The sequence below is a fragment of the Neopsephotus bourkii genome, unplaced genomic scaffold, assembly GCF_033783945.1.
Source record: "Neopsephotus bourkii isolate Nb327-2 ecotype Australia unplaced genomic scaffold, CSIRO-AGI_Nbou_v1 NB_1638, whole genome shotgun sequence".
Lineage (NCBI taxonomy): Eukaryota > Metazoa > Chordata > Aves > Psittaciformes > Psittacidae > Neopsephotus > Neopsephotus bourkii.
This window is the reverse complement of record NW_026902113.1, coordinates 9,803,504-9,821,247: the sequence shown is the minus strand read 5'-3', so window position 1 is coordinate 9,821,247 and position 17,744 is coordinate 9,803,504. Positions and strand designations below refer to the sequence as shown.

General features: G+C 42.7%; 1 protein-coding gene across 2 annotated transcripts in view; it reads left to right on the top strand.

The window, feature by feature from the left end:
• FLT3 (fms related receptor tyrosine kinase 3) overlaps positions 1-14,877 on the top strand; it is a 43,169-nt gene extending 28,292 nt beyond the window's left edge. Inside the window, exons 10-24 of one of the 2 annotated variants that reach the window (XM_061374384.1) lie at positions 794-900; positions 2,416-2,527; positions 4,689-4,867; positions 5,472-5,578; positions 5,680-5,812; positions 5,898-6,002; positions 7,561-7,671; positions 8,405-8,558; positions 8,910-9,037; positions 9,426-9,550; positions 9,908-10,030; positions 10,670-10,781; positions 10,865-10,964; positions 11,896-12,001; positions 12,941-14,877. In XM_061374384.1, the coding sequence (XP_061230368.1) occupies positions 794-900; positions 2,416-2,527; positions 4,689-4,867; positions 5,472-5,578; positions 5,680-5,812; positions 5,898-6,002; positions 7,561-7,671; positions 8,405-8,558; positions 8,910-9,037; positions 9,426-9,550; positions 9,908-10,030; positions 10,670-10,781; positions 10,865-10,964; positions 11,896-12,001; positions 12,941-13,075 (1,837 nt within the window). In that variant the 3' untranslated portion in view covers positions 13,076-14,877. Of the gene's footprint in view, positions 1-793; positions 901-2,415; positions 2,528-4,688; positions 4,868-5,465; positions 5,579-5,679; positions 5,813-5,897; positions 6,003-7,560; positions 7,672-8,404; positions 8,559-8,909; positions 9,038-9,425; positions 9,551-9,907; positions 10,031-10,669; positions 10,782-10,864; positions 10,965-11,895; positions 12,002-12,940 lie in introns of both variants that reach the window. The other variant, XM_061374383.1, reaches the window with a different exon arrangement.
• The last annotated feature ends 2,867 nt before the right edge of the window (positions 14,878-17,744 follow it).

Genomic DNA, 17,744 nt, shown 5'->3' with positions numbered 1-17,744 from the left:
TCAGTAATTGTATGGAGTTGCTGCCTTAGTCAAAAGGCAAAATTGCCAGTGGCTTCCATGTGAGTTTTCCCAGTTTAGAATTGCAAAACCAGTTTAGAATTGCAAGGTGATACTTAATTCCTTTGTATGTACCTTGCTTAATGAGTAATATCCTGGGTTTATTTCTGTAGATTTCTTACTTCACAAATTGCTGGTATAGGCTGTCTGGTTTCAATTTCTGCTTCAAACCACCTGATATTCTGCTTGCCTTTACCACAGAAATTTAGGTGGGGCTTCCTAACCAGGTATCTTTAAGCAGCCAGACAAAACATCTGCCCCCAAAATCTGCCCTCATCTCCTCCATCTAAGAGAGATTTTCTGAAGTGCCTTTTAATGTTGATGAACTACAATAGCTGCCATTTAGGTTTGATAATCATCATCTTGACTTTGACAGTATTAGGTTTACAGTTGGACTCAATGATCTTTAGGGTCTTTTCTAAATCATTCTGACACTATGAATTATATATGTTGTCTTCCAAAGGATTGGTAATAAAATCACATCCTGACAGTTCACGTGTACTCCAGGAACTATGAAGAAAATTGCAGAATTTAATCAATACTGCAGGAAGCAAATATCATCTCATCAAGACTGCTACATTCTGGGATTTATATTGTCTAAGCAAAAATAATTTCATCTGGGTTCCTCATTAGAAGATGTTGGATTATTTCAAACATATATATGAGCCTTGACTACATCTGGAATCTTTTTCAAGTCAATTGCTTGTCCATTTCCCTCCTTTTCTTTACTCCACAGCATTTCATCAAAGTTCTGCAACCATCAGCACCGGTCTGGAGTATATGTATTTTATGCCGAAAATGATGATACAGTCGTGACAAAAAAATTCACTCTGTATGTGAGAAGTAAGTGAGAAAATAATCCCTGTGAAGATTTGACAAAGTCTGCGATTTTGCCACTGATATAAATGGAGCTAAGATGTTTATTTTCCTTTGGTATTCCCCATTTCATTTACCTAGGTTCATTGTTGACAATGGAGGAGCGCAAGGCAAAAATGTGATTCTCTTCACTCTCTACTATGCTACTGAAATCTAGGCTCTGGGTCAGAGAACGATGCTGGCTGACTGTGTGTCGTGTTTCTTGTGTTGGTCAGGGATGGAAAACAGAAGAAGGAGGAGGAAGTTACTAATTTTTTTGTCTCCCCTTTAGTTTGCTGTAAACAGAGATAACAGAATATGAGAAATGAGTCATACACTGAGAAGAATAATGCTTCTTCAGAAAACCACAAAGCCTGGGAGCTCAGTAAAATACAGAGCATTTTATTCTAACTCTACAGATCCAGAATACCATAGAACCATACAACGGTTAGGGTCAAAGCCCCATCCAACCTGACCTTGAACACTGCCAGGAATGGGGCAGCCACAGCTTCTCTGGGCAACCTGTGCCAGTGCCTCAGAGCCTACTTAGTGAAGAATTTTTTCATAATGTCTAATGTTAATGTCTCCCCCCTTTCAGCTTAAAGCCATCCCCCTTATCCTGTCGCTACATGCCCTTGTAAAAAGTCCCTCTCCAGGTTTCTCCTAGGCCCCCTTTAGGTGTTAGAAGACTGTCATAAGGTCTTCCCTGAGCCTTCTGTTCTCCGGGCTGAAGAAGCCCGCGTAGAGACCCCATGAGATACACAGTGAGAGGAAACACCCTCATTAGGTGTTAGCTTTCTATGGCACATTTATGTTATTTTTTTCCTAATGGCACTTGTGAGTTAATGGAGTTAGTCTGGAGACCCTTTGGTGTGTAAAATGTCTGTTAGGGCTGCAATGTTTCACACACCCCTGCCCTCAAATAACGCACATGCAGAGTGTGCCCAGTGCTCTCAGTTATCTCAGTTCTGCCACGCAACTGCAGCACCCTCTCACCCTTGCTCTAGGTCAGGTCAGGAAGCATTATTTACAACACATTATTTATACAGGGATTCTTTGTGCACATTTTGTATAAGCTGGGCACCCAGACCTGGGGTGTCAGGGGAGTCCTAGGGCTGACTGCTTGCTCTGAGTTAGAAAAGCAGAAGTCAAGGTTCTGATTTTGGCTCTGCCACTGTTTTGGTCTGGCTGTGCCTGTACGGAGAAGCAGCTGCTCCTCTTGCCTTGCCCACACTGCCATCCTGCAGAGCCAAGGCAGCTGTAGGAAGACTGATGGCTGCACTCAGCTCTCACAGTGACATGTGGGTGGGCTGGTTTGAAAACACAGAAGCAGACCTTGGTCTTGGCAGAGTGACATTGCCCCATAAATGTCAAGGTTTTGGTCACTGAAGTGCTGAGAGAAATCTTATGTTATATTTTGTGGTCCCTGCCCATGGCAGGGGAGTGCAACTAGATGGTCTTTTCTAACACAAACCACTATATTAATCTTTTATATTGTTGCAGGAAAGCCCAAAATAAAGATGCAGTGGCTGTTCAAGCAGATCTCCTGCATCGCTGACAGTTACCCTGCCTCATCCTGGGTTTGGAGGAACTGTTCCAAGCTGAACTCATCCAAGTAAATACATTTCCCTCTTTTTTATTCATTGCAAATACCATATCTGATCTATCCTTGGTTAAATGAGAATTGGCCTGTAAGAAAACAAGTGTAAAATGCACCCTTGACCATTTGTACAAGGGGCCATGGTGTCATGCTCCAGGGGATCACCAAAACTAGAGAAAGTTTCCCTTTTTTTGTTTTATTGTCATGAAATGAAGTCTATAAAGGTATGTATCTCAGGCTTTTTACAGTGAAATAAACCCCACAGGGTTTATAGCAACAGTCAGGCAGTTACAAAATCGAATCTGATTTTTCCTCTTGGCCTGTCAAAGGTACAGGTATTCAGGGAATGCATTGGTTAATACAGGCTTGATTAATTAGGTAAGCTTTGATTAATACAGGTGTTACAGTGACCTGCTACCAAAGCCAGTAAAGTCAGTGTACTGGTTTGGGCTTGGGTAGAATTTTCTCCACAGTAGCTGGTGTGGGGCTGTGTTTCGGATTTGTGCTGGAAACAGTGCTGATAATTCAGGGTTGTTTTAGGTACTGCTGAGCAGTGCTTACACAGAGCCAAAACCTTTTCTTCTCCTCACACCACCCCAACAGCAAGGGAGCTGGGGGTGTGCAAGGAGTTGGGAGAGGACACAGCCAGGACAGCTGATCCCAGCTGACCAAAGGGGTATACCAGACCTTATGATGTCATGCTCAGCATGTAAACCTGGGGAAGAAGGAGGAAGGGGGAGGTTTGGAGTGATGGCTTTTGCTTTACCTGTTAAACTGTCTTTATCTCAGCCCACGAGTTTTCTCACTTTTACTCTTCTAATTCTCTCCTCCATCCCATAGTGGGGAGTGAGTGAGCAGCTCTGTGGGGATTCCTTACTGGCTGGGGTTAAACTGTGACACTCAGTGAGAGTGTTTCTATTTCCCCTATTTACCAATGAGTCAGGCCTTAAAATTTCAAAAGATGCTGAAACAGCTTTGAGCTGTTTTATAAACCCTGCAGTTTTTATTGAGATATTTCAAAAACTAATATTCCTGTGCTGCAGGAAAGTACTAAGACAAAGTATCTTTTGGAAGACTGTGGATAAAGCTCTAAGTATTTTAAGCAGATATTAAAAACAAAATATCTAGATTATTTTCTTATCCATACCTCTGAAAAGGCTTCCAGGCTTCCTAACATTGATCTGTGCAGAAATGGAAGAGGAAAGAAAACATCCAGATAGTGATTTTAAAATAGTCCTTAAATCAGCTTTCTGGAAAGAAAATGCCGTGACATTTCTTTTCTTGGGAACTTCTACACATAGAAGTTAGGGCTTTGTGTAGACCAGAATTAATTTTATTTATTTACCTCTTAATTTACTTGTGTAACAGTAAATTAGTAAGCTGATGAATGATAGAAAAGCTAAATAAATAATAAACAAAATAACCTCTGTGGAGGCTTACTTTCCCTTGAGTGTAATGTTCCCTCTTTCTATGTATCAGGTCCTACATAACTCAGTAATACAGGGTAGATGCTCTCCACTATCAGTGAGAGAAACTTTTCATTGAAATCCTATAGTTGTGAATGCTCCATCCCTGGCAGCGTTCAAAGCCAGGTTGGACGAGGCCTTGGGTGACATGGTTTAGTGTGAGGTGTCCCTGTCCATGGCAGGGGATTGGAAATAGATGATCTTAAGGTCCTTTCCAACCCTACCTATTCTATGATTCTAAATCACATACCTGAAGGGAAAGGAGTTAGAACTTTGCTACTGGTTCATTTTGTATTATTTGTTTTAGTAGGGGCTCGTTTGGAGCTGCTCTGTGGTTTGAGTGCTTGTGGTAATGGTGGAATCAGTGGGAATAGACGTGGGGGGGGATTGTGTCAGCTGTGAAACTCTGGAGATCCCAATGGTTAAGCGGTGCAGGTGCCCTGCCAGGGCAGTGGTGGGACTGAGAGTAAGCCCAGTGTAGGAGATAGGGAGCCCAGTTCAACCCCTGCAGATCCCTTCATGTCCATCACCAAAAATGAGATTGGGAACTACTCTGAAGCCTCACTCTAACAATGACAAATAAAACCCAATCCCCTCTATCCCTCCTAGCACAGACATATCACACAAGACATGTTTTGAAACATCCACCTTCTACCCTGGAAAATGCCATACTGAGCCAAAAATCAGAACTGGTCTGCTTTCTTTTTCAGCTGTACAGAAGAAATCACTGAGGGGATTCACAGCTTATTACCCGAAAGGAGATCCCTGGGGTCATGGATTTCTAGCAGTACTTTAGATGTAAAGGAGACAGCAACAACCTTCTCTGTGGAGTGCTGTGCAAACAATTCTGCTGGTTCAGCCTGTGAAAAGAATTTCATTAACCTATCAGGTACCATAAAACAGTGTTTTGGCACAGGTTTTTTCAGTTAAAGCTGTCATTATAGATCTTATGGTATTTTATGCCTGGCTAAATGGCTGACCATGCCATGGCATTGCAAGTAAAACACAAGTGCTGTTTGCATACACTGTGGGAAACAGTGGATGAATGGGTGACTCAGGTCTCTTTTCTCTGGTGCCAAAGTGGGGGCCTCCCTCATTGAAATGAGCAGAAATCTCACACAAATATGAAGCACTGAATAGAGCTGTGGCAGTGTTGGGTTTGATGTTTTATTTCAGCTTAGTAATCCCTAACTGAAGCGTGAAGGCATCAGCTTTGGGAAGAGCTGAAGCCACTTTGGTAGTTGGAAGGTGTTGGCCCTTGTTCCTCTCCTGGAGATCACCATGGTGCTGCCAGAAATGCCCATGGGAGCTCTCCTCACCCCATGGGGGTCATTGTACACCTAAGCAAGAGCATGACTGAGCCAACAGAGACACTCCAGAGTCAGTCCCTGTGTGGCAAGCAGGAATGAGTACTGGGGAAAAGACCTTAAACTGAGCTGTACACTCAAGGCTCTGATTCAGTGAGTAGTAATATGTATCTCTTAAAGTTGCAGGAGCTGTTTCTCCTCCCCCGGGCAGTACTGCTTTCTATGTCTCTGTTGGATTTTTCCTCCTATTGATGGCTTTCTTGTTTATACTATTTTTTCATAAATACAAAAAGGTAAAAGCAAATATGAATACCCACCCCTTCTTCTGTTATTCCTACCAGGCTGTTTCTCCTTCTCTAAGACTTATTCCACTGTTGTTTTTTCTCTTCCAAAGCAATTTAGATACGAAAGCCAGTTGCAAATGATTCACATCATAGGTCCATCAGATAACGAGTATATCTACATCAACTTCAGAGAATTTGAATATGATCTCAAATGGGAATTTCCCAGGGAAAATCTGGAGTTTGGTGAGCAGTCCATAAGGCAAAACCCAGTGCTGGTAGCCTGTGCTTGTACCAACTGTGAATAATATTGGCATATTGTGTCTTTTAGGACAGGTCCTTGGTTCTGGGGCTTTTGGGAAAGTGGTGAATGCAACAGCCTATGGAATTAGCAATGCAGGAGATTCAGTCCAGGTTGCAGTCAAAATGCTAAAAGGTATGATAAACTCTAAGTGCCTATTACAAGCAATGATGTATTCTAGTGGCTCTGAAGCAGAAGGGGTGCTGGAAATCCCTTTATATACAAACTTCTACCAGTTACACCTCACCAATACTGCATTTCAAAATCCTGATTCAGTTTGAAAAGGTACTGCTGAAGTGCCTTCTTCCTGTAGCATGTCCTATACAGCAGAAGTCTGCATTGTGTGTGGAAGGATGGAACTGCTCTGCTCTAAAGAGAATGAATGCAAATTCATAGTGCAGGTTAGCCTGCTGGTCACATCGGTGACTCTGTGGACTTTAGTGTAAGATCCCTTTGTCTTGTGGTGTCTAGCTGTTGTACTCCCTTGACCTCCTGTGCCTGAGGTAGCTTGTTTGCAAAACTTCCAGCACATCTTCCCGTAGTCTTTTCTTCCTGATGGCAAAGCAATTTTTTTCCATCTCTCCTTATGGATCAGGTTTATTAAATCTCTAATACTCCTTGCTGCTTAGCTTTGGCCTCTCTCCAAACTGTCTTGACCCCTCACAAAAGCAGTGCCCAGGAGCGAGCCTCCCTGGCAGCAAGCAGAGGAGGAGGGCTGCCTCGTGGGGTCCCAAATACCACATAGAATCATAGAATCATTTAGGTTGGAAAAGACTTTAAAGATCACTGAGTCCAACCATTAACCTAACACTGCCAAGTCCATCACTAAACCATGTCCCTCAGTGCCACATCTACTTATCTTTTATATACCTCCAGGGTTGGTAACTCAACTTCTTCCCTGTGCAGCCTGTTCCAGGGCTTGACAACGCTTTCAATAAAGACATTTTTCCTAATATCCAGTCTAAGCTTTCTCTGGTGCAACGTGAGGCTCTTCGTCTCATCCTATCACTTGCTACTTGAGAAAAGAGACCAACGGCCGCCTTATCCACCCGTTGATACATTGGTAGCTGCAACAGCACCCTAGTCACCAGTATGCCCACACAGCCCCTTCCTGCCAGAACTGCCATCCAGCTCTTCATCCCCTATTGCACATATGTAGCAGCTTCACGTTTCCTTGGTCCAGTCCTTTGTGGCTATCCTTGTGGAAGTTCAACTTGATCATTTTGGTTCACATCCAAAATTCACTGAGACCATGAAGACCAAATGCTTGCTGAAAAACAAGCCCAAAGCTATTACCAAAACACAGAGTTTTCCTTAGTTATTGGATTGCAACTGGTTGCATGCCATATGGCTGTTAGGACATTTTTCTCTTACCAACAGGGTTGACTGCCATTTTCTCTGTGCTTGTGAACACCTTAAAAATTGCTGTTATTCCTTGTCAGCCCAAGAATAACAAATACTAACATTTTATGACTGCTTTCCCAAACATTCAAATGACCCATGCTCACATACGTGTAGTTTCCACCTTTGGCTAAATCTTTTTATACTGTACAACAATGTTTTAGGATGTTCCCAAGTGTACTGTCAGTCCAATGAACTTGAAATGAAGACTTGCCTGTGACAAAGCACCACAACCATTTACATTTTTATTTCTTTGCTGAAGATTTCCAAGTCTTTATTATTACTTTTACAGAAAAACCTGATGCTTCAGAAAAAGATGCTCTAATGTCTGAGCTGAAAATGATGACTCACATTGGTAGCCATGAAAATATTGTGAACCTACTAGGAGCTTGTACTGTGTCAGGTAACTTGCAATGGTAGAAAGGTACCAGCTAAAACCTTTGGAATAACAAGGACTCCTGAACAGAAAAAAAAGTATCAAAAACTGATCGTTGAAAGCAGTATTAAAAACATCCAAGACATATTTAATCGCCTGCTGTTTCTCAGGCTGCTGTTTCTGTCTTCATCTCAAATTCTGTCTTTGCCCAATCAATTTTGCTTTACTGTGTTGATCCAAAACAAAATGAAAATGAGCTGAAAGCAAAGTTAATGCCATGCATGTGTACAGAAATGAGTGCTTTCTCATTGAACTTGAATGAAGTGATACAATAACCCTTCTGTAGAAGAGGTTTTCATGTTACAATGGTGATGGCACTGATATGGGTTAGTTTATTAAGTGAAAAGGAAAATCTTATCTGGTGTAAGGTACTTTTGTATCCACACGGTTATGTTCACATAACAGATTTTCATTTGTTTTTTTTTTAATCATGTGGCTTCCCAGATAGTGAAGATGGAGAAAGAAAGGGGAAAATGGCTGCAAAATAGACAGGAAAGAAAAGAACTGAAAAAGAGCAGGGATGGGGGTGACACCCAAAGGAAGGAGAGAAGTGAATAATGAAAAGAGGTACAACTGGAGAAGGAAGATGCGTGGGATGATTAGTACCGATTAGTTCTGAGAGAAGATGTGGCATCATTAGGGCTTTAATGGGGAGAGTGCCATAGATACCAGGAGGCATTTACATCTCCAACTATTTCAGGACCAATCTACTTGATATTTGAATACTGTTGCTATGGTGACCTTCTGAACTACTTAAGGAGCAAGAGAGAAGAGTTTCACCGGACATTGGCATATGTTTTTAAACAGCACAACTTCAGCTTTTACCACAATATTCATTTGAACCAAAATTCCAGGTAAAGCATTCAGCAGCAGTTTAATGCTTTCTAAACTACTGTCTCCTTTTAAGCTGCATTCTCAGTTGTGCTGTAAGTTGCTGAAATCACTGAATTCATGAGAATGTGTCTTCACATACTTTAATAAGCAGTGCCTTAGGGAGGAACTGAGATTTGATTCTCCCTATGATGTTCTTCACACTTGACTGCAAAAGACAAGTATTCTCTTTCCACTTTTAAGAAGACTCATGTCTGTGCCCGTATTTTTAATGCCAATAATTGATCATGCTTTTTTACTGCAAAAATAGTTTATGTGCAGAAGAGTATGTGATATACTGTGTGTAACCTTTGAAAATGTGTCACCCACTCCAGGAAGGGAGCTCACCTCAAGTATAGTGTGAATGCATCTCTATGGAGAGAAGATGAATTTGAAGTTATGCAAAGTCAAAACATAAATGTGGCATCTGGATCAAATGGGATTGTGCTGCCTTCTGAGGAAGGTAATTGCTTCTGTCTCTAGTAATTCTGCTATTATTGTATTTATTATATTATTGCTCTAACTAGACAAGATTCAGTGACACAGGAGGCCCCTTTCTATCATACGCCTCTGTTCCCTTCTAGCAGGAATTTTGCTGGAAAAGGATTCAACAACACTTAAGATGAGAGGTTTATGTTTCTGAGTATCTTTCATGCAAATACTCATGCATAGTATTTGCGTGAAAATATTCTTTCCTTTACTTTGTATCTGAACAAAAGATGCAAAAGATGGATGCTTTTTGTGATGTTGCCCTTGGTAGGAGCATGAGAAAATCCTTACCGCAATCAATGGAATTAACTGGATAGTAAGTAAGCCCATGGAAAACTCATACTTCTGGTTATTTTTTACAGATGAAATTAGACGTGAAAGCAGATTGATGGATGAAGAGGAGGACTTTAATATGCTCACTTTTGAAGACCTTCTTTGCTTCTCTTACCAAGTTGCCAAAGGAATGGAGTTTCTTGAGTCCAAATCGGTATGATGAAGGGTAGCAAACTGTTTAGAGAGAAAAGGAAGCAAAACCAGGTCAGTCAGACTGAAGAACAGAGCCACTCAGTGGCAGGTTGGAACTATGCCTCCTTCCCTGGCTTTACAGCGAAGACTGGATTGCAGCTTTAGACACGACCCTGAGTAAGAAGTGGCTACACTGCACAATTTTACATGCTCTGGCCCTGTCCCCCCTGCCAGGACAACCAGGGAATGCCCAGCTTGCTCATTCTCCAAACTGTTTAAGTGGAAGGAGGCATCAGTTCAGGGAACTCTCTCTGAGACAAGGGAATTATCTTTTTCTCATACCAAATGCTGCAGTACTAACCTTCCTTTTTCTTCTAAGTGCATTCACAGAGACCTCGCTGCCCGAAATGTACTAGTGACCCATAGAAAAGTGTTGAAAATATGTGACTTTGGCCTTGCTAGAGACATAATGAACGACTCCAACTACATTGTTAGGGGCAATGTAAGTTCTTGCATGCTCTCTATTTTTCATACTGTTGTAAAAATGACAAGGAACCAAGAAAGTGAAGCCTTTCATTTTCAAATTCCATGTTAGCTTTATGGGTAGCTGTACGGAGAGTGCAGAAATCTCATGTTTTTCTGCTCTTGGCAAATGCAAATTCTCAGCTTATAATTAATATGACCAAGCTAGTACTGTAAATGGGATGGTACCCACATGCTTTCTGAAGCACAGTGAAAATCCATTGATGGAAGTGCTGGGAATTGTTTACTGTTACACACAATAATACAGGGACCATAGCATGTGGGGGGAGTACACCAGATCTTCTGGCTATAGGAAGAAGTACTGTGTGGTTATCTTCATCTGCACTACTCCCTCTGGAAGTCAGAGGAGGGAAGAAGGCTCTTCCAGGGTTGAGCCCATCTCTTGCTTAAACAGTCATCTAAAATGGATGAGATGAACTGGCTTCATGGAAGTGCCTGTTTCTCTCTATAAGGGAAATTCAAAGGGGCTAACAGAAACAGGTCCAGCTTTTCACATAGCAAACATGAACTGATTCTACTCAAGCAGTGGAAACTACAGTGAGATCAAGGAAGAATGTGTCACAGCATGACCTGGCCTCCTTTCCCCATGTCTGTCCAGGCTCGTTTGCCAGTTAAATGGATGGCTCCTGAAAGCTTATTCGAGAGGACATACACAATGAAGAGTGATGTCTGGTCTTATGGAATATTACTATGGGAAATATTCTCTTTGGGTATGTTTTGCAATACAACAGAAAAGCAGTGCTTGGTTTTGGCAGCCTCTGAATTAACATGCATTCTCTGATGTTCTCCACAGGTGTAAATCCCTACCCTGGGATTCCGGTTGATGCAAACTTCTACAAATTAATACAAAGTGGGTTTAAAATGGACCAACCATATTATGCTACAAAAGACATGTAAGTGTATTTCCTGAGTGGTGGGCAGCATGGGAATTTATATTTATTAAACCACTGTTCATATGTACACCATACTTGTTCAGGAAAATTTGCGAAAGGTGAGATCTTCCTCTGCCTCTGGCTGCTTGATCCTGCAGGTTTTGTCCTAATGCAGAAGTAATCAACACAAAAGGTTATATGGCCTTCCTTTCACAGGGAACTTCTCATTCTCAGGTCACAGACTTCTTTTCTTTTTGCAAAAGCTATGTTATACCAAATACATTTTGGATATTCACTGAAACTTTGGTGATTTTTTCTAAACTTCCTTTTTTTTTTTTTTTTTTTAATTGAGGTTTAGCATGTTTCATTCAGTTCCAGGAGGACAGGGATCCTCTTAAAGGAAAAACCCTTCTAAGGAAGGGTTGGTGGGAGCTCTCCCTGTGCCCTCAGCACATGGTTTTCAGCCTGTGCCTCTGTGCCTGAATGAACTCTGCCCAGAGGTAGACCACAGAGAGCGATAGAAGAGAAGGTGATGGGGAGCTACAAGACCAAGAACATGAAGGAAAGGGAAGAACTTTGGGTTGCCTGAGCTCTTTCGGCAAACATCTCATAGATGGTCTAGGGACTAAGTGCCTCGCTATGACACTATACTATTTTTATCCTCTCCATGTAAAGGATGTAATGGCATCAAAGGTGACTCTGACAGATCGACCCATGAAAGATTGTAGTGGGGCTTATAAATACCAGGGAACCTACTGACCTAGTAAGTTTACAAGGGACTTTAGCAGATAGGCATTGCACTGGTCCCTGCTGAAACTGCAAAATCGGGCACCTTTCCATAAAATCATTCTGGTGCCCCGTGATTCCCATTCAGATTCTGCACTTCCATGTAGTTACTTACAGAGAGTCCAGCAGCTAACATTTTTTCTGTATCACCTCTTTGCTCCTGCAGCTATTGTGTGATGCAGTCCTGTTGGGACCTTGACTCCAGAAAGAGACCCTCTTTTTCTCAGCTGGTTTCCTCTCTTGCCTGTCAGCTGGATGAGGCAGAAGGAGCAGTAAGTAAACACAGAAAGAAGAAAATGTCACTTTTCTTCTAGCCCCATAGATCACAATTATCTGATAGTCTTCTGGTTTCTATTCAAGTGCACCACTGAGTTATGGATACATTACCCATGGATCTATGTAAGAGTTCAGGGGATTTTTTGCTGTCATGGGAAGAAATCCTTACCTCCCTGATGAGGATTTATTTCCTCCAACTGTCTGCACCAGGACTCTGGAAGGCTGAAATCTCTCAGCCTGTGCTATGGGAATGTGTTTCACTTGTGAAGGAGCCAGTGCATTTGTCTTTGGTGATGCTGATAGCTTCCATGGGAGAGGAGCTGAGCCTGGGCCACCACCCAGGGATTTCTTGGGCGGCCCACCATAGCTGTGTGCTGTCACGCCCTCACAGACAGAGGGAGGGCAGTATGTCATCCTCAAAGTCATACTTCATCCTTACCAGATGATGAGCTCTTCCTCAGGGAGGATAAGCAACTCCTTTATAAACTGCTGATTCCTACCTGGGTATCCCTCCTGGGCTAGACAGTTTCCCAGTGCAGTGTCCTTGTGAACCTTCTGGGGTATGAAGAGCTATGAATGACTCCTGGCTTTCCAGCCTTGAGCCTCCCTGCAGGCTGGTAACCTGGCAGAACCTGCTGAGCTTAGAGGTGAACTAATGAGCAACTTTGAAGCACTGTACCTATTAAAAAAAATATACTCTTTTGCAGTCCAGTGCCCTTCCTCAACCCAGCTCTTTGTGGCTGGACAATATCCATGTGCAGTCTGGACTCCCCCTGGAGTCAGTGGGAAGTAAATGGGCAGGTATGAGTGTGATTCTCCCTCAAGAGAAGGCAGACTATACCTTACAAGTGCCTGCTTCACAGGGAAAAAAGCAGTCTTCCAAGTACAATAAGTAATAACAGAGGGTATCTTTTATTTCCTTGTTCCAACTCTAGGTTTACCAAAATATGAACAAAAATGTTTCCACACACAATTCCAGCATCAAAATTAAACCACATGTAAGTAGGGATGAGAAATCTCTGCTATCCCCGACTGTGCTTCAGCATGAAGACTCTCAAGTTGAAAAATAATCTGGGTTATGGATTTGGTCCCAATATTTTCATAAATTCCATGTAGCATAAATGTATTATAACACCACTAAGAAAAGAAAATGTTACCAACCACTGTTCCATTCACCTTTCTTATGGGACAGTCTATATTTATGTTACTTTGAGGAAAAGACACAATTCATCGCTTTGAATTCAGCAAACACGTTTATTGCAGACAGAAGCAACGGTCTTTTCAACTTATCTTTGGAGATCTCTTTTCCCGGTTTTATGTAAGTAAATACATTATGTAAATCAATGCATTGAATTCAGACTTTTCTTGCCATATGGCAAGCAAACACAAGAAAATATACGGGTTTTTTAGTCAATGTTTACAACACGGACTATGCATCTGAAGAGAGCTTGGTGTGATTTCCAGAAGAGTTACTCGCATCCTCATCTCCAGATGTCAGTGAGAGCTGGAAGAAAAGGCTATTGGAGTAGCCAGCTTTAGATGCCAGAATTTAAAAGTATCAGTCCTGTTTTACAAGGAACTGTAAATCTGAGTGTGTATAACTGTCTTATCCTGGACTACTGCTGTGAAGTTCCCAATAGATGTCAAGTTCAGGTGAGTTCACTTCACTGAGCTTTAGGTACTCGGGTGGTCTCTAGCTGTCCAGGCTACATTCCACATCTGCTGATGACAGTTAGGCACTCACAAGGTGTGATTCTTTTTTACCTAAAATAAGCATCTAAAACAAGCAGGAAGGGTGATATTTAGAGATGACCTTCTGCCTCCCTGGTCTCGAAAATTCAAGTGTCAGTTTCTGAATGAAAGTCTCACTTCAACTTCATTATAGCTAATTCCATTCTCTGGGCTTTGTGTGTTTAATAACAAATAAAAATGTTAACTGTAAATAAATTATCTTCTGTAACAATTTGGGAGTGCAATAACTTCACTCCCAACTCCCAGAAGTCATCCTGTGTGTATGAACCCAGCTGCAATAAAATGAGAGTATGTCTCTTTAAATCTCTCCCTGACTCCCAGGACAATAACCAGAGGCTTGATGGGTTTTTAATATAGATAAAAGGACATGTTATTTTCATTATGTGGTTTAGGGATTTGTAAATGCATCTTTCTTAATGACTAACAGGATACATTTGTCTATATCACAGTGCATCAAGATGAGAATATTCTGGTTAACAGTTTTCTTCTCTTTTCCATTTTCCAAGATGTTAACCACAGTTAGAATTTTCACTGGCAAGTGTTCTAATTTAATAACTATTTGATAGAGTATGCCATCACATAAATTGAGCCGCTTTTTACTAATATTGTCTGAAAATAATGCATGTTGTAAAACAGCAATTATTATTTGTATATTTTTGTTAACACGGTTGAATTTGCAAGGGAACATTGATTTTTTTAATCAGATATAAACTGCTGAAGAATAATTCGAAAATATAAAGATAGCAATAAAACCTTAACACTGCATTTTCTGGAAAATGTATCTGACTTTTAACATAGCAGAGTTTCAAAGTGTTCAGCAACGAGATGTCACTGTTTAGCACCATTAACACATGGCCTGCACCAGCTGGAAAATGGGAGTTAAGTGTCTTGTGCAGTCAGGAGCTTTCAGCCTTCAGAGCTCAGAGGAACTTAACACTGAACTGGTTCCATCCAAGCCTAGCTGGCCCTGGAAACTAAGCAGATTTGAACTTGGCTCATAGACGAGCAGATGGGAATCCCATGTGATTTAAAACATGCCAGGGAGTTGTGTCAAATGTTTTTCCAAAAGTTTAAAAAAGGAGTGGACAGAGGTCATCTGGCCCCATCAACATTACTGAGCTGAAATTCAGGGATAAAAAGGCCAAGAAAGGGGACCTACAAGAAATCTGAAGAGGGATTTTTTTACAAGGGCATGTAGGGAACAAGACAAATGGCTTTAAACTGAAAAAGCATAGATTTAGATTAGGTATTAGGAAGAAATTCTTAACTATGAGTGTGGTGAGACACTGGCACAGGTTTCCCAGATAAGTTGTCTCTGCCCCATCCATGGCAGTGTTCAAAGGCAGGTTGGATGGGTCTCTGAGCAATCTAATCTAGTGGAAGGTGTCCACACCTGTGACAGGGGGGTTGGAACTAAATGAGCTTTATGGTCCCTTCCAACACAAGCCATTCTGTGTTTCTATGACTATGAATAGAGAACCTTGGAGTTAACACAAACTCCTCGTGACACATATGGGAAAAACAGCTCAGGCAGCACAGCTCTCTGAGAATGTATAATCAGGAAAAAGACCCTTCTGTAAGGGCTGGTGTCCTGGGTTCAGCTCCAATGGTTATTTTTCTCTTTCCTAGTAGCTGGTGCAGTGCTGTGTTTGGGCTTTATTCTGAGAACAACGCTGATAACACACCAAGGTTTCAGTTGTTGCTCAGTAACACTTATCCTGATCAAGGACTTTTCAGTTTCTCATTCTCTGCAGTGAGGAGGGGCACAAGAAACTGGGAGGAAGCAGAGACAGGATACCTGACCTGAACTAGTCAAAGGGGTGTTCCATACCACAGCACATCACGCCCAGTATATAAACTGTGGGGAGTCACCTGAAAGGGGCTGATCATTGCTTGAGTCAGACTGGGTGTTGATCAGCAGGTGGTGGCCAATTGTATTGTGCATCACTTGTGTTTATTGGGTTTTTTTTCCCCTTCCCCTTTTATTATATATTCTCTCCCCTGATCGTTGTTACTATCATTATTATCCTTTATCATTATTATTATTGGTGGTAACAGTAGTGGGTTTGTATTATACCTTAGTTACTGGACTGTTCTTCTCTCAACCCGTGGGGTTTACATTCTTTGGATTCTCACCCCCATCCCACCTGGAGTGGGGTGGAAAGGGAAGATTGATCAAGAGGCTGCATGTTTGTGGGTTACCAGCTGGGGTTAAACCACAACAGCTGGACCGTGGAGGGTTGTGCATCTGCTTCTCTGTATGGCAGAGATGGATGGACAAAATCTAAAGGAGGTATTCAGTGGCAAATAACATCTTTTAGGAGCACGTTTCTTTTCCAGAATGCTTACAACACAATTTAGCAAAATGCTTGTCTGTTCCTGAGGTTTGTGCAGAGCGACAGCCAGAGCTGCCAGTTTTAAGGAGCTGTTTTGTGATTCTGGAAGGAAAATGCATGCATTTCTCTTGTTAGGATCCAGACCCGTAATCTGTGCCTCCAGGATCATGTTCTCAAGAGAAAGTTCTGAATTTGAAGTGGAATGGAGAGAGTTAAGCTTGTTTCGAGACCTCTGGCAGGGGTGTCATTAGTCTAAGGTAGATGCATAAAGTTAGGCAGAGATTGACAAAGATTCAGTAACCAGAGGAAGAAGAGGAACAAAAGGGGCTGAGGTCAATTAAAAGTGCTGAATCACAGAACCATTAGGTTTAGAAGGCACCTCTGTGGAGCATCTCATTCAGTCCCCTGCCAAAGTGGGGCCACCTAGAGCAGGTGGCACAGGAACATGTCCAGGTAGGTTTTGAATGTTTCCAGAGAGGGAGACTCCACAACCTCCCTGGACCGCCTGTTCCAGTGCTCTGCCATCCTTAAAGTCATCTTCCTCATGTTGAGGTGAAACATCTTGTGTTTTTATTTATGGCCATTGCTCCTCTTCCTGTTGCTGGGCACCACTGAAAAGAGCCTGGCACCATCCTCCTGGCACCCACCTTTGAGACATTTATACGCACTAATGAGATCCCCTCTCAGTCTTCTCTTTTCTTGACTAAACAGGCCCAGCTCCTGCAATCTCTTCTCATAAGAGATGCTTCAGACCCCTGATCATCCTTGTGGCCTCCACTGGACCCTGTCTAGCAGCTTGTCTTTCTTGTACTGAGGAGCCCAGAACTGGACACGGAACTCCAGATGTAGCCTCACTAGGACCAAGTAGAGGGGGAGAATGGAAAATGGAGGGTGATAGAAAAGGGTACCATGCCATCCTCGTTAGCAGTAAGAGAAACAAAGAACAAGATACTGGCGACTCAAACTCAAAGGTGAGATGCTTTGAGGAATGTGCCTCAATTTTCTTTCCGTTTTCCCTGCACAGCACACCCAGGAGCGGGCAGCCGGGTGCCGAGGAGGCCTCCCTCGGGACGGCCCGGGACCGCGCTCCCGGTCCTGTTGCCGGAGCTAGCACTAGGTGGAGCTCCGCCACCGCCGCGGGCAACCCCGCGCCGGGGCAGCGGCGGCGGCAAGGGGCCGGGCCTGGGTCAGCCGCGGTAACTGGAGCAGGGCTGCAGGAGACCCTTGAAAGCGGTGCTGGGGATAGTGGTGCCGGCCCAGGGGATGAGCCAGGAATCAGTCAGCCTCCTCCTGCAGGGTGTTCCTCCAAAACACCGTGCCCATGCGTCACAGGCAGCAAACAGAAAAAAAAAGAGGTGCTTCTCTGTTCCGTTCAAAAGGAACTGGAGGGACTTCTCCAACAGGTCTCACCCTCCGATCTGGGCTCTTTTAAGTCCCTCTGGGAGGAGCTACGGCTAACCATGTGTTGAACCAGAAGAGGAGAGCAGAAGGGACCCTGTCATGCAGGCTAGTGATGTTTTCCAATCCACATGTTCATGGTAGGATCCGTGACAGGGGATTAAGAAATCCAAGATCGAATTTGCAACAGAGCTATTTGCACACAAGTTACTTTTTCAAAGGCTACACTTCTGCTGAAAAATGTTTTGGGAGT